General features: G+C 41.9%; 1 protein-coding gene across 3 annotated transcripts in view; it reads left to right on the top strand.

Annotated features, from left to right (window-relative positions):
- Window positions 1-3,821: 3,821 nt before the first annotated feature.
- The window catches only part of LOC106838414 (zinc finger protein 502), a 73,905-nt gene continuing 65,018 nt past the window's right edge, over window positions 3,822-12,708 (top strand). For 2 of the 3 annotated variants that reach the window (XR_011496667.1, XM_070493623.1), the window contains exons 1-3: window positions 3,822-3,952; window positions 6,822-7,140; window positions 8,528-8,672. Coding sequence is in view for 2 of the 3 variants with exons in the window: in XM_070493623.1 (XP_070349724.1) it covers window positions 6,949-7,140; window positions 8,528-8,672 (337 nt within the window). In the remaining variant the exon portion in view is untranslated. The remainder of the gene's footprint in view (window positions 3,953-6,821; window positions 7,141-8,527; window positions 8,673-12,708) is intronic. The other variant, XM_014852468.3, reaches the window with a different exon arrangement.

Here is a 12,708-nt window from a genome sequence, read left to right as displayed (position 1 = left end):
TATTACGTCCATCTGTTAACATTGATGCCAAGGAAAACAATTTATTTTTCAACGTTTGCATTTGAAACCAAGCAGATGTAGTGTCAGAATGGAAGGACTGTCCTATGTTGCTTTCCTTGTTCACAGGGAAAAATCCTTAACTGCAACCCCTGAACTGATTATCCCTGCCACTGTCATTCTCAGTGCTAATCAGCATTTCATCACTGTTGACATATGGTAGCTTGTTACTCAGGAAACAACATTCTGTCCCAGCACTTAACTTACTACATAAGTTTTTCACACAGAGCCAAGCCCTTCAAGCTCTGATTAAACTAATTCAGAATCCACCTCTGGGCAGTCAGGCTTATTACTCCTTGTGAACCAATCATTCATACAGTCTGTGTCCTTTTGTACATTTGTAGATTTAGTCCATCCTATATATATGCAGTTTTTTGGTGAGGAAGATTGGCCCTGAGCTAACATCTGTTGCCAATCTTCCTCTTTTTTTTTTCTTTTCTCCCCAAAGCCCCAGTACATAGTTATTGATCCTAGTTGTAGGTCATTCTAGTTCTTCTATTTATATTCTAGAGTTGATAATTTTGTGTTACAATTCTCATAACTCCAATTCTGCAGTTGAACTGTAAATATCTTAATATCAGGATTGTGTTTTCTAATACTAGTAGCATTGAAGTGGTGTGTTGATTATAATAAGTGTTATTAATTCAACCCTAAAGTTCCTTGAGGGCTGGTTCCTCATTAGACCAACAGGTACCCAAGAGTGAAAACTGGAAGGGGCCCAAGGTTAAAGTCTTAAGACCTGGGTATGAGTCAGATTCTGCCACTTTCCTTGGACAAATACCTTCATTTTTTGGAGCCTTGATTTCCTCGTCTGTAAAACAGGAGGAAGAATATCTACCTCACAAAGTTGTTTTGAGGTAATGAATATGAACATGCTTTATATCCATGCTGTGGAAGAATCACTCCAGATTACGTAATAATTACAAAAGGAAAGACATACCTTACCAGAGAGAAAGCTGGCATTTACCTCTTAACCAATTAACAAAATGTAACATCACTAAGACTAGGACAACCCACATAATGTGCTGTCTCATGTGATGGAATAAGCCAAAAGTATAATCTGAATTTATCAAGTTTCTTAGACCTAGTTGCCAGTTTACAGGAAATACAGAAGCAGAGGAACAAGATAAATGACACCATGAGAAACAAATTTAGGACATGGGATACTGTATAAGAAAACTGCAGGGGCGGGCCTGGTGGCGCAGCAGCTAAGTTTGCACGTTTGGCTTCTCTGTGGCCTGGGGTTTCCCGGTTTGGATCCTGGGTGTGGACATGGCACCGCTTGGCAAAAGCCATACTGTGGTAGGCGTCCCACATATAAAGTAGAGGAAGATGGGCATGGATGTTAGCTCAGGGCCAGTCTTCCTCAGCAACAAGAGGAAGATTGGCAGTAGTTAGCTCAGGGCTAATCTTCCTCCAAAAAAAAAAAAAACTGCATTGGATTCTTCAGAAAGATAGTACAATGAGAGGCTGGCCCCGTGGCTGAGGGGTTAAGGTTGTGCACTCCGCTTTGGAAGCCCATTGTTTTGCCAGTTTGGATCCTGGGCACAGACCTAGCACTGCCCTTCAAGCAATGATGAGGTAGCGTCCCACATGCCACAACTAGAAGGACCCACAATTAAAATACACAAGTATGTACTGGGGGACTTTGGAGAGAAGAAGGAAAAATTTTTAAAAATAAAAAAGATATTACAATGAAAAAGGAGGAGGGGTGATAATTGTTGAAGCTGGATTAATATTGAGAGTCCATTGTACTGTTCTCTGCTTTGTGTATGTAAGAAATTTCCATAGGGAAAAGTATAAAGTGGATGAGGGGGCTTGTTTTTAAGAGAGATTAAAGAGGCATAAGATACTAAGACAGGAATAGACACACACAAATGCCCATTTGATTTTTTACAAAGGTGCAAAAGCAATTGAGTAGAGGAGACATAACCTTTTCAACAAATGCTGCTGGACCTATTGGATATCCATAGGGAAAAAAAATTTAGGAACTAAAACTAAGTGAACACATATCTTAGACATATCAAAAGCATGTTCCATAAAAGGAAAAAAAGATAAATTAAGCTTCATCAAAATTAATTTGCTCTGCAAAAGACTCTTCTAAGAAGATGAGAAGATGTTACAGACTGGGAGGAAATATTTGCAAATTATATATCCAACACAGGATTTCTATGTAGACTATACAAAGAATTCTCAAAACTCAACAGTAATGAATAGATCCAATTGGAAAATGGGCAAAAGACATGAACAGACATGTCACCGAAGTATAGATGGCAAGTAAATGAAAAGATGTTCAACATTATTAGCCATTAGGGAAAAGCAAGTTAAAAATCACTGCACACCTATCAGAATAGCTTAAAAAATGTTAACACCAGATGCTTTAAAAATGCAGAGAAACAGTCTCATATGTTGCCAGGAATCTTAAGCGGTAAGGCCACTCTGAGAAATAGTTGGATAGTTTCTTAGAAAACCAGCCATGCACTTACCATATGACCCAGTACTGGCACTCTTTAGCATTTATTCCAGAGAAATGAAAGCTTATGTTCCCACAAAAACCTGTACATGAGTGTTCACAGCAGTTTTATTTGTAATAGTCAAAATCTGTAAGTAACCCAGATATCATTCAACAGGTGGTTAAAACAAGTGTGGTATATCTACATCATGGATTTATATTACTCTGCAGTAGTACTCTGCAGTAAAATGGAATGACCAATTGATACCTGCATTGAGTCAAGTGAATTTCAAGAGAATTACGTTGAGTGAAAAAGTCCAATATCAAAAGGTCATATACTGTATGATTCCATTTATTTAATATTCTAAAATGGCAAAACTATAGAGATTGAAAAACAGATTAGTGGTTGCCTGAGGTTGGGGATGGTGGGAGGGAGCGAGGGGAAAGGGAGTGGTAGGGCTAGAGAGGTCTTTGTGATGTTGCAACAGTTTTGTATCTTGATTGTGGCGGTGGTTACACAGATCCACACGTGATGAAATGACATAGAAGTATACACACACATTGTACCAATGTCCGTTTCTTGATTTTTATATTAAACTGTAATTATGTAAGATGTACCCATTGGGGAAAAGTGAAAGGTAGCACCTTTGCAACTTCCTGTGAATCTATAAGTTCAAAATAAAAAGTAAAAAAAGAAAGCTGAAGAGCCATAACCAAATGCAGTGTGTGAAACTGATTTGGGAAAACAAAATTATGAAATGTACGTTTTAGGACAGTTGGGGAAACTTGACTATGACTAGATATTAGATTATATTAGGGAATTATTGTTAGTTTTCTGACCTGTAATCATTACAGGTCATTAGTTTGGAGAATTTTTATTATTAAAAGATGCATATTAAGGTATTTGTAATGAAGTGTTTTGATGTTCACAACTTTCAAAAACATGTTTTTCAGTATGTTTAGAGAGAGAAGGCAAACGTAGCAGTGTTAATTGTTGAATCTAGATGGAGGATACAGGTATTCATTGTACCATTCTTTCAACTTTTCTGTACCGTTTGATATTTTCAAAATAAAACGTTTGGGGCAAAATAATCAGGTCTTTCCACAGATTAATGCTTTGTAGCTTCAGGCTCCGGGGTCCGCGCCTTGTTTAACTGCCCCTGCGCAGCCTGGGGATGCCCCTCTCCCTGAGGCTCAGGGCCACAGCCCACCTGAACGCTGCTGCTCCCATCCCTGGTCCGGAGCGACATTGGACACCCATCGAGAAGAAAGCACCTCCGAGATTCCTAGAGAGGCCGGTCTGGCGACTTGGAGAGCCGGAAGCCCTGCCGAGGCACTTCCTGTCCGGTCATTGTTCTCGCGCCGGTAGGCGCGGGGAATCCGGCCTGCCGGCCTCCTGCTCTGGAGCCCGGGGTCCCCGGCCGGGGTTCTGTGCGGCGCACGGTGAGCGGGGGTGGTGGGAGTGGGCGCGAAGGTCTGGGGTGCGGGAGGGGCCGTTCCAGGGGCGGCTCGCCGTGTCCTCTTCTCGGGGACCCCAGCTCTGTGTGTCCGGGGGCGGCTCCGTGCGCACAACCTAGGAAACCCGGCTGCCGCCCACCGCAGCTTCCCTGGCCCGGGAAAGGTTGGACGCAGACCGCCCCAGGGGCCGTGCTGACCCCGGAAGCAGGGCTACGTGGGGCCGTGAGGTAGAGGAGATGAGTTGCCACATTTGGAAATAGGGAAGGGACATTGAAAGGGAAGCCCTTGGTAGGGGGACTCTGGGCTGCCTGGGGCTGGGGGCCAATTTGAGTTTGATCAGCAGTCTGACGACAGTACTCACAGTAGGCAGTCTTGCATGTACACAGGTGAAACGAGTGTTAAGGGCCCTCGCACCTGGTAAAATTAAGCTAGTCATGGAAAGAAGAATCCTCCAGAATTAAAATTTGTTGCAGGAATGAAAGTATTGCGTTACTCAAGAAATTCAGTGTGTACAATAAGTTGTCAGTAAGTTAACAAAGGAAAAAAGTACGTGATTACTTCAATGGCAGGAAAAGAGTACTTAATAAAATTTAGCCCTTTTTTCCTACTAAAACATCTAAAAGGGAATAGAAAATTTTCTCTCTCTTCATAATCAACCAAAATGGTAAAATTACTTTGCTCACAAATTTTTTAAAAAACAACAAAAGCCTGCTGGCTTGGCTATGACTAAGGGGTTCTGTTAAGTTGGTGGTGCTGTGATTTGGTGTGGTGCTTGTAGAAAGCATTTTGGCAATATGTGTCAACCGTAAAATCCTTCAACCAGTAATTCCTCTATTCTAAAGGGATAATTCAGCAGAAGAAGAAACTACTTGCACAGAAAACTTTTAACATTAATTGTTATTAAGAAAATAAGCTGGTAGGCCGGCCCCATGGCCAAGTTGTTAAGGGTTTCGCCAGTTTGGATCCTGGGCACAGACCTAGCACTGCTCAGCAGGCCATGCTGAGGCGGCGTCCCACATAGCAGAACTGAAAGGACCTACAAATAGAATATACAACTATGTGCTGGGGGGCTTTGGGGAGAAGGAAAAAAAAAAGATTGGCAACAGATGTTAGCTCAGTGCCAGTCTTTTAAAAAAAAGAAAAGAAAAGAAACTGAAAACAATGAAAACTCCTTTTGCTAAAGCAATGGTTCACAAATAGAGGATGGTTAAGTAAATTGTAATATAGCTATAATTTAGAACATTATGCCAGAATGAGGTAGCTCTATATGTACTTATATTGAAACATAGACGATTGTGCAGTGTGGAAATTGAGTTCAAAAAACAAACCGTGCAGGTTGATGAATAATGTACTAGTGTGATCTAATGTATGTTTTTGGAAAATAAGTAGTACTTATGAAGATGTACATATGTGTATGGAAATGCAGAGAAAACGCTGATAACTGATAACTAATTACTCTGCATATGTAACTGATTACAGGTCAGTGTATAAGGGAACATATATTTAATTCTGTATATTTCTGTATTACTCTGTCCTTTTTCAATGAGAATGACAGTTAATTAACACCATAGATTATTATGTTGCTACTAAAACTGATACGCATGAAGAATGGCAACATGGGGGCCAGCCCAGTGGCGCAGTGGTTGAGTTCTCGCATTCTACTTCAGCGGCCCAGGGGTTCTCCGGTTTGGATCCCGGGTGCGGACACGGCACTGCTTGGCAAGCCATGCTGTGGTAGGCATCCCACATAGAAAGTATAGGAAGAGGGCCAGTCTTCCTCAGCAAAAAGAAGAGAATTGGTGGCAGATGTTAGCTCAGGGCTAATATTCCTCAAAAGAAAAAAAATGGCAATATGAAAAATCTTTTTTTATCTTAAGAGTAATACTTGATCTCACAAGACATTTGGAAGAAATGGAAAATGTAAAAATCAAACAAAAAGAACCTCAAAATTGTAATTACATCACCCAGGGAAAAATTGTAATTACATCACCCAGGGATGATCACCTCTAACATGTTCGTTCTAGACTCCCAGACTTTTTCTTGAGATTCTTTCATTCAATACACAATAGTGTATCCTTGATGATAAAAAAAAAAACAAAACTTTGTGTTGTAATATTCCTTCTTAAAAAAAAAGTGATGATAATTGTGAGAATATGTATCTCCCTGGTTAAAAACAAAAAGTTTATTAAGTCACAATTGTCAGTGAGGTTGGAAGTTTTCCCTTAAAAGAAATATCTTAAATTCTACGGTATACAGTGGTTAATCTCTTTTTAGGTAGACCAGGGGTGATTTTTCTTTTTTTGTGTTTTAAAGATTGGCACCTGAGCTAACAGCTGTTACAAATCTTCTTTTTCTTTTTTTTTTCATTCTCCCCAAAGTCCCCTGGTACATAGTTGTATATTGTAGTTGTAGGTCCTTCTGGCTATGCTGTGTGGGATGCCGCCTCAGCATGGCTTGATGAGCGGTGCCGTGTCTGCGCCCAGGATCCGAACTGGCGAAACCCTGGGCCTCTGAAGTGGAGTGCACGAACTTAACCACTCGGCCACAGGGCTGGCCCCACGAATGGTTTTTCTTAATCATTTTTTGTAGTTTTCAAGTTATTACAGTAAAAATATATTATCTTTATAATCAGGAAAAAAAATCAATAAACGTTATATAAAGCTGTTTGTAATGTGATTACTACTGGGACAGATTGCATGTTTACAGTCCAGCCCCTTCCATCCTATTAGGGAGGAGTGGAGCAGACCTTGTGTTACTGTGGCCACTGCCCAGGCCCTGGTGAAGTTGGCTAGTGGGCTTAGTGACATGTAGGCAAACCTCTGCTCGGTGCTAACAATGTTTTCTGATTTCTCAGTAGACAATACTCATCCTAGTCCTGGGAAGAAACTCAAGAAGAAGATTTTGAACCTTAAAGATTAGATGGGGCTTGACCTGTGTTGGGCAGCCCCCAGCTATAGGAGTTTCCCTGCTGGGGAGAGAAGATGACTGCAGAATTGAGAGAGGCCGTGGCCCTGGCCCCTTGGGGCCTAGTGACAGTGAAAAAGGAGGAGGAAGAGGAGGAAAACTACCTAGGTCAGGCATCCAGCCAACAAGTGCACTCTGAGAACATCAAAGTCTGGGCCACTGGGGAGGGTCCTCAGACAGGCCTTGATGTATCAGAACAGGAGGGAAAGGTAAGTAGTGGTCTGAGAGGAAGGAGGGAGGGGGATCTGAAGGCCTCCGGGGGTTTCAGAGGGGACTCTGTCCCTCTGCTTCCGCACCTGGAGTCTTGTTTCCTGGCTAGGGCTCTGGCCTTTAGTCCTTCGGAATATACAGTCATGTCTTGCTTAACAACAGGAATACATTCTGAAAAGTGCTTCGTTAGGTGATTTCATCATGTGCGAACATCATAGTGTACTTACACAAACCTAGATGGTATAGCCTACTACACACTTAGCCTGTATGGTACTACCCTGATGGGACCGTCATATATGCAGTGTGTTGTTGACCAGATCACTGTTATCTGGTGCATGACTGTAATAGAAGCATTCTCTTCTGATTGATGTGACATTCAGTACTTTCTATAAACCAGTCGCTCTCAAACTTTGCTACAAAGAATTACCTGGTGAGCTTTTTATAAAATTGTGATGCCCATGCCATATCCATTCCAATTGAATCAGAATCTCTGTGAGTGGGACCCAGACATCTGTATTTTTTAAAAACTCTTCAGATAAACAAACACATGGACAAAGAGAACACACTAGTGGTTACCAGAGGGGAAGGGGGGTCGGTGGTGGCCATGACGGGTAAAGCGGCACATGTTTATGGTGATAGACAAATAATAATGTACAACTGAACTCGTATAAGGTTATAAACTATTATGACCTCAATAAAAAGAAAAAATTAAACAAAAAACTCTTCGAGTGATTCCAGTCAGGATTTGATAACTCTCACTTGTGCTTCTGAAACTTTCATATTCATAGGAATCACTGGGCCGTCTTGTTAAAATGCAGATTCTGACTCCGGAAGTCTGGAGTGTGGTCTGAGATTCTGTGCTTCTCACAGGCTCCTCAGTGATGGTGATTCTGCTGATCTGTGGACCACACTTTGAGTAGTGAGGCTACACCCTATACTGTGGTCTTTAATGTTTTCCAACACACCCCTTACCATCAGTAGGCAGATGAGGACTGAGGTTTCCCAAAGCCTCTCTGTAATAATATGATCAGAACCTTGTTTCTTTGATCTTTAGACCTCAGAAAAGTCTACTCTGGAAAATTCCCTCATGCTCTCTTGTCGTACACCCACTAGCAAGTTAGGTTTGGATGCTGGAGTGCAGTGAGGTGAAATCAAAGTGGGAGGGAAGAAGGTGGCAGGCTTGCTTCTCTCCCTAACTCACCTTGGGGATTAGAGAAGACTCTGTCTTCCTTTTCCTTTGTCTTTTTAATGTTTGGGGTTTTAAAAAATTTGTGTGTTTTGTGGCCTCCAGGAATAGGTGCTTATGTTCCCATCCTTAAAGCTGTAGTCACACCACTTCCCACCAAGAATCCCCTCATAAGCCCACCTGTGCCTGCTTATCTCTAGGGTCAGAACATGTTCTGGGACATGGCTGTAGTCCTGAAAGCAACGCAGGAGGCACCTGCTGCTTCAACCCTTGGCAGCTACTCATCACCGGGGCCTCTGGCCAAGAGCGAGATACTGGAGACTCATGGGAGCATAACCTCTTTAGGTAAGGTTCAACCCCCTGATTAGTATCTGACCATTGGGCTTTCTCAAAATCTTTTCTGAGACTGGTGGTCTGGTCACCAGGCTTAAGCAACAGAGTGTTGAGACGTTGAAAATGTCAGGGAGAGCCGGATAGAGGAATGCTGAAAGATGCCTGTACATTTGTTACAGGAAGTGGCTTATTTTGCATATAGTCTCAAGATACCAGATGACACAGGTGAACATCAAATTCACCTTTTAATCACATTTATTGTTTAGCAAGTTTCATATCTATTCATACTGTCCTCTATGTGCTTTGTGTTTATTGTAGGTTGGTGAGCCTGCAAGGGAAGCTAGGTAAAATAGGAAGGGTCAACTTTTCTGGTAATTTTGAGGAAATACCCTGGAGATGTTCTGATTTCATAGATCTTTATGTAAATTCTGGAGGATTTTGAGCAGTTGTGTCAACCATAATGTTGTTCAAAGCTAGATCTTCATGGAGGGTACCGATGGCTGGCTTATCACCTGGTTCTCTCTGAGCTGGGCCTCAGGATATGACTGACTAGCAATGGTGAAAGCTTGCCTATGAAGGAGTGACAGGTAACTGTGGATCAAGAATGTGGTAGCCATGAGTCCTGTGTTTCACAAACGATTCCCGGATGACTGCCAAGGCCCCTCTGGCACTTACATTCTCTGCACACCTGGTGCGGGGCTGCGCCTGAATGTTTTGAACCCACCGTCCTTCCTAGCCAATTCCTCAGTCACTTGTGGACCAAGTCGCTTTCTTAAACTAGTGTGGTGGGGAAGGTTAGGATTGCCACCTTTCATTTTCTTGTCTCTTCTTTAATTATTCCCTAAACTCAGCAGCTTCTGTTCCCCGCTTTCTGCTTTCCATTCCATTCTCTCTGGTGCATTCCCCTGTCTATCACTTCTTCTCTGTTTCCTTGCTTTATCAATCATCCATAGTCTTAACTCCAACAGCTGTATCTACCGACCAGAAGTGGCCACTGTTTTCCTTCTCTGCTGTTCCCAGCCAAGACTTACCTTTCTATTTTCTGTGCTGCCAGCTATTTCCATAGCAGCAGGTAATGGCGGGAACACTAAGCTCTAGAAATTAAGAGAGAGACCTGAGTGTAGTTGCCCTGCCTCTGATAATTCTGTGACCTTGAGCAAGTCCTTTCTCACTCTGGACCTCCCTTTCCTGTTCTCTGAGCTGGGAGGCATTCATTCAATAAATACAGGGTTTGTTGGGGGCCTGTATCCTGTGTGCTGGGCAGTGTGATAGGTGCTAGGGACACAGCACCGAATCGGACACTGCCTTGCCCTTTTTTATCTCCCCTACAAGTAAAGGAGAATAATTTCATCTTGATGGTAAAATCATATATATGAAAGTGCCTTGGGAATTTTAATGTGTTACTGGGTTGGTAAGGTCTGAGAGTTTTATCTGCAGCTTCCTATGTATTAATTAATATTGAATTTATTAAAGTTTATACGTTTAAAACCAAGTTTTTAAGCTTTTAAGTGTAACTGATTTTTGTTGCATTTATACATCTAGAAATATTTTTATAAAAATTAGAACACATACTTTTTCTTTAATTCATGTTTAGTTAAGCTTCAAGTTTTACAGATTAAATTTTTTAAACATTTTACTTACATATCGATTTCCTCATATAAAAATTTTCCTGGGTCAGCCCCATGGTGTGGTGGTGAAGTTCAGTGCCCTCCTCTTTGGCGGCCTACGTTTGGTTCCTGGGCATGGATCTATACCACTCACCAGAGCCGCACTATGGCAGCAACCCACATACAAAATAGAGGAAGATTGGCACAGATGTTAGCTCAGGGCTATTCTGCTTCAGCGAAAAAAAAAATTCTTATTTTTATTTCTTTAAATAAAAATGATATTAAATTGCAAATTTAATGTATCTAATTCTTTAAAATATTTCAAACACCCAAGTAGGCACACTTACAAATCTTATAATAAAATCTTCATGAACGCACAGCTTTTCTAAATCTAATGAATTGAACTTATAAAGTTAGTAAATCAAATGACCTTTCATATCTCGGAATGCAGTCACCAGCTAAGAGGCAGACTCACACAGTATTTCAGAGCTCTTTTTTTTAAAGAATGGAAAATAGTTTTGATTCAAGACTTAATACTGCACCTTTGCTCTAGTTGAAAAACAAATGCGTTCTTGGTTTATTTCTTCATTATTTTTATATTTATTTCTGTACTTTCCTAGAGTTACAGTAATCCTACAAGATCCAAAAAGGATCTCAATACCATCTCAAACAAGCAAAGGTACAGATCCTAGGTTATTGGCCAGTTAATTGGCCAAGGAGATTTGAGCTTGAGCACACAGGATGATCCTTCATTCCCTTTTCTTAGACGCGAGGGACTTGCCAAGACCCTTGCTCTTATGTCATCCTTGTGATAAAACTGTTCTGTAACAACTGCACTAAGACCTACGCCACGGTTGTACCTGGTTCTGTAATGATTTTGACATAAGGCATTATGCAAATCCAAGGAGTTGTTTCTGTTATTGGCCCTGATTGCTTCTGTAGTTCCCACTGGTCTTCATCTTTTATGTCTTTTTAATATTCTGAAGCTCAAAGTAAGGAGACCAGGAGTGAGGTCAAGGGAGAGAGTGAAGCTATAGGCTAAAGTATTCTTGAACTTTGTTCCTGTTGGAGAGATGCTTGGTAGGGGATCAGAGGCCCCCAGTGTCTGTGATGGAGGGTTAAAGGAAAAGAGGAGGTGAAAAAAAGCACGGAAGGAGACGTTACAAGGGAGAAAAATAAGATGAGAAGTAGATGATGAAGAATAGTAGAGGGGCCAGCCCTGTGGCCGAGTGGTTAAGTCTGCATGCGCTGCTTCGGCGGCCCAAGGATTTGCCGGTTGGGATCCTGGACGCGGACGTGGCACCACTCATCAGGCCACGCTGAGGTGGCGTCCCATGTGGCACAACTGGAAGGATCCAGAACTGAAAAAAATACATATATATACAACGATATACTGGGGGGATTTGGGGAGGAAAAATAAGCAGGAAAAAAAAAAGAATAGTAGAGAACATAGAAGAAAGTAGTGATCAAAAGAAAAGCAGAAGAGGGGCCGGCCCAGTGGTGCAGTGGTTAAGTGCACACATTCCGCTTCAGCAGCCCGGGGTTCCCCGATTTGGATCCCCGGTGCAGACATTACACCACTTGGCAAGCCATGCTGTGGTAGGCGTCCCACATATAAAATGGAGGAAGATGGGCACGGATGTTAGCTCAGGGCCAGTCTTCCTCAGCGAAAAGAGGAGGATTGGCAGCAGATGTTAGCTCAGGGCCAATCTTCCTCAGCAAAAAGAGGAGGATTGACAGCAGTTAGCTCAGGGCTAATCTTCCTCAAAAAAAAAAAAAGAAAAGCAGAAAGACATGAAACTACACAAGGAAAAGATCAGAATATTTCACACACAAAATATTTTTTTACATAAAAACCAAGAAAGGAGAGATGAAGAGGCAGTAGGATAAAGAGGTGGAAAAGTAGGGGAAAAGTAAGATAAGAACGAAGAGAAGAAGATGTAAAGATAGTTAAAACTACAGGGAGAAGAATGGAATAGATTAAGAAAAGACATCAGAGGGGTTGGGCCCATGGCCGAGTGGTTAAGTTCGCGCGCTCCGCTGCAGGCGGCCCAGTGTTTCGTTGGTTCGAATCCTGGGCGCGGACATGGCACTGCTCGTCAGACCACGCTGAGGCAGCGTCCCACATGCCACAACTAGAAGAACCCACAACGAAGAATACACAACTATGTACCGGGGGGCTTTGGGGAGAAAAAGGAAAAAATAAAAAATGCCATTTTAAAAAAAAAAAAAAAAAAAAAAGAAAAGACATCAGAAGAGTAGAAATAGAAATTACCAGAAAAAGAACTTCAGATTTCTTTTTGTTGTCACATTGGGGGCTCTGTTGTATCCAGTGCTCCAGCATTCCCTTTCTCCAATACTGTCTGTCTTATCTGATGCTTGTGATGCAATTTCATATTACCATCGTCCTATCCAGGCTACCAAACTGGGTTGGTTCCCTA

The sequence above is a fragment of the Equus asinus genome, chromosome 21 (genome assembly GCF_041296235.1).
Source record: "Equus asinus isolate D_3611 breed Donkey chromosome 21, EquAss-T2T_v2, whole genome shotgun sequence".
Classification (NCBI taxonomy): Eukaryota; Metazoa; Chordata; class Mammalia; order Perissodactyla; family Equidae; genus Equus; species Equus asinus.
This window is presented reverse-complemented; position numbering and strand designations above follow the sequence as displayed.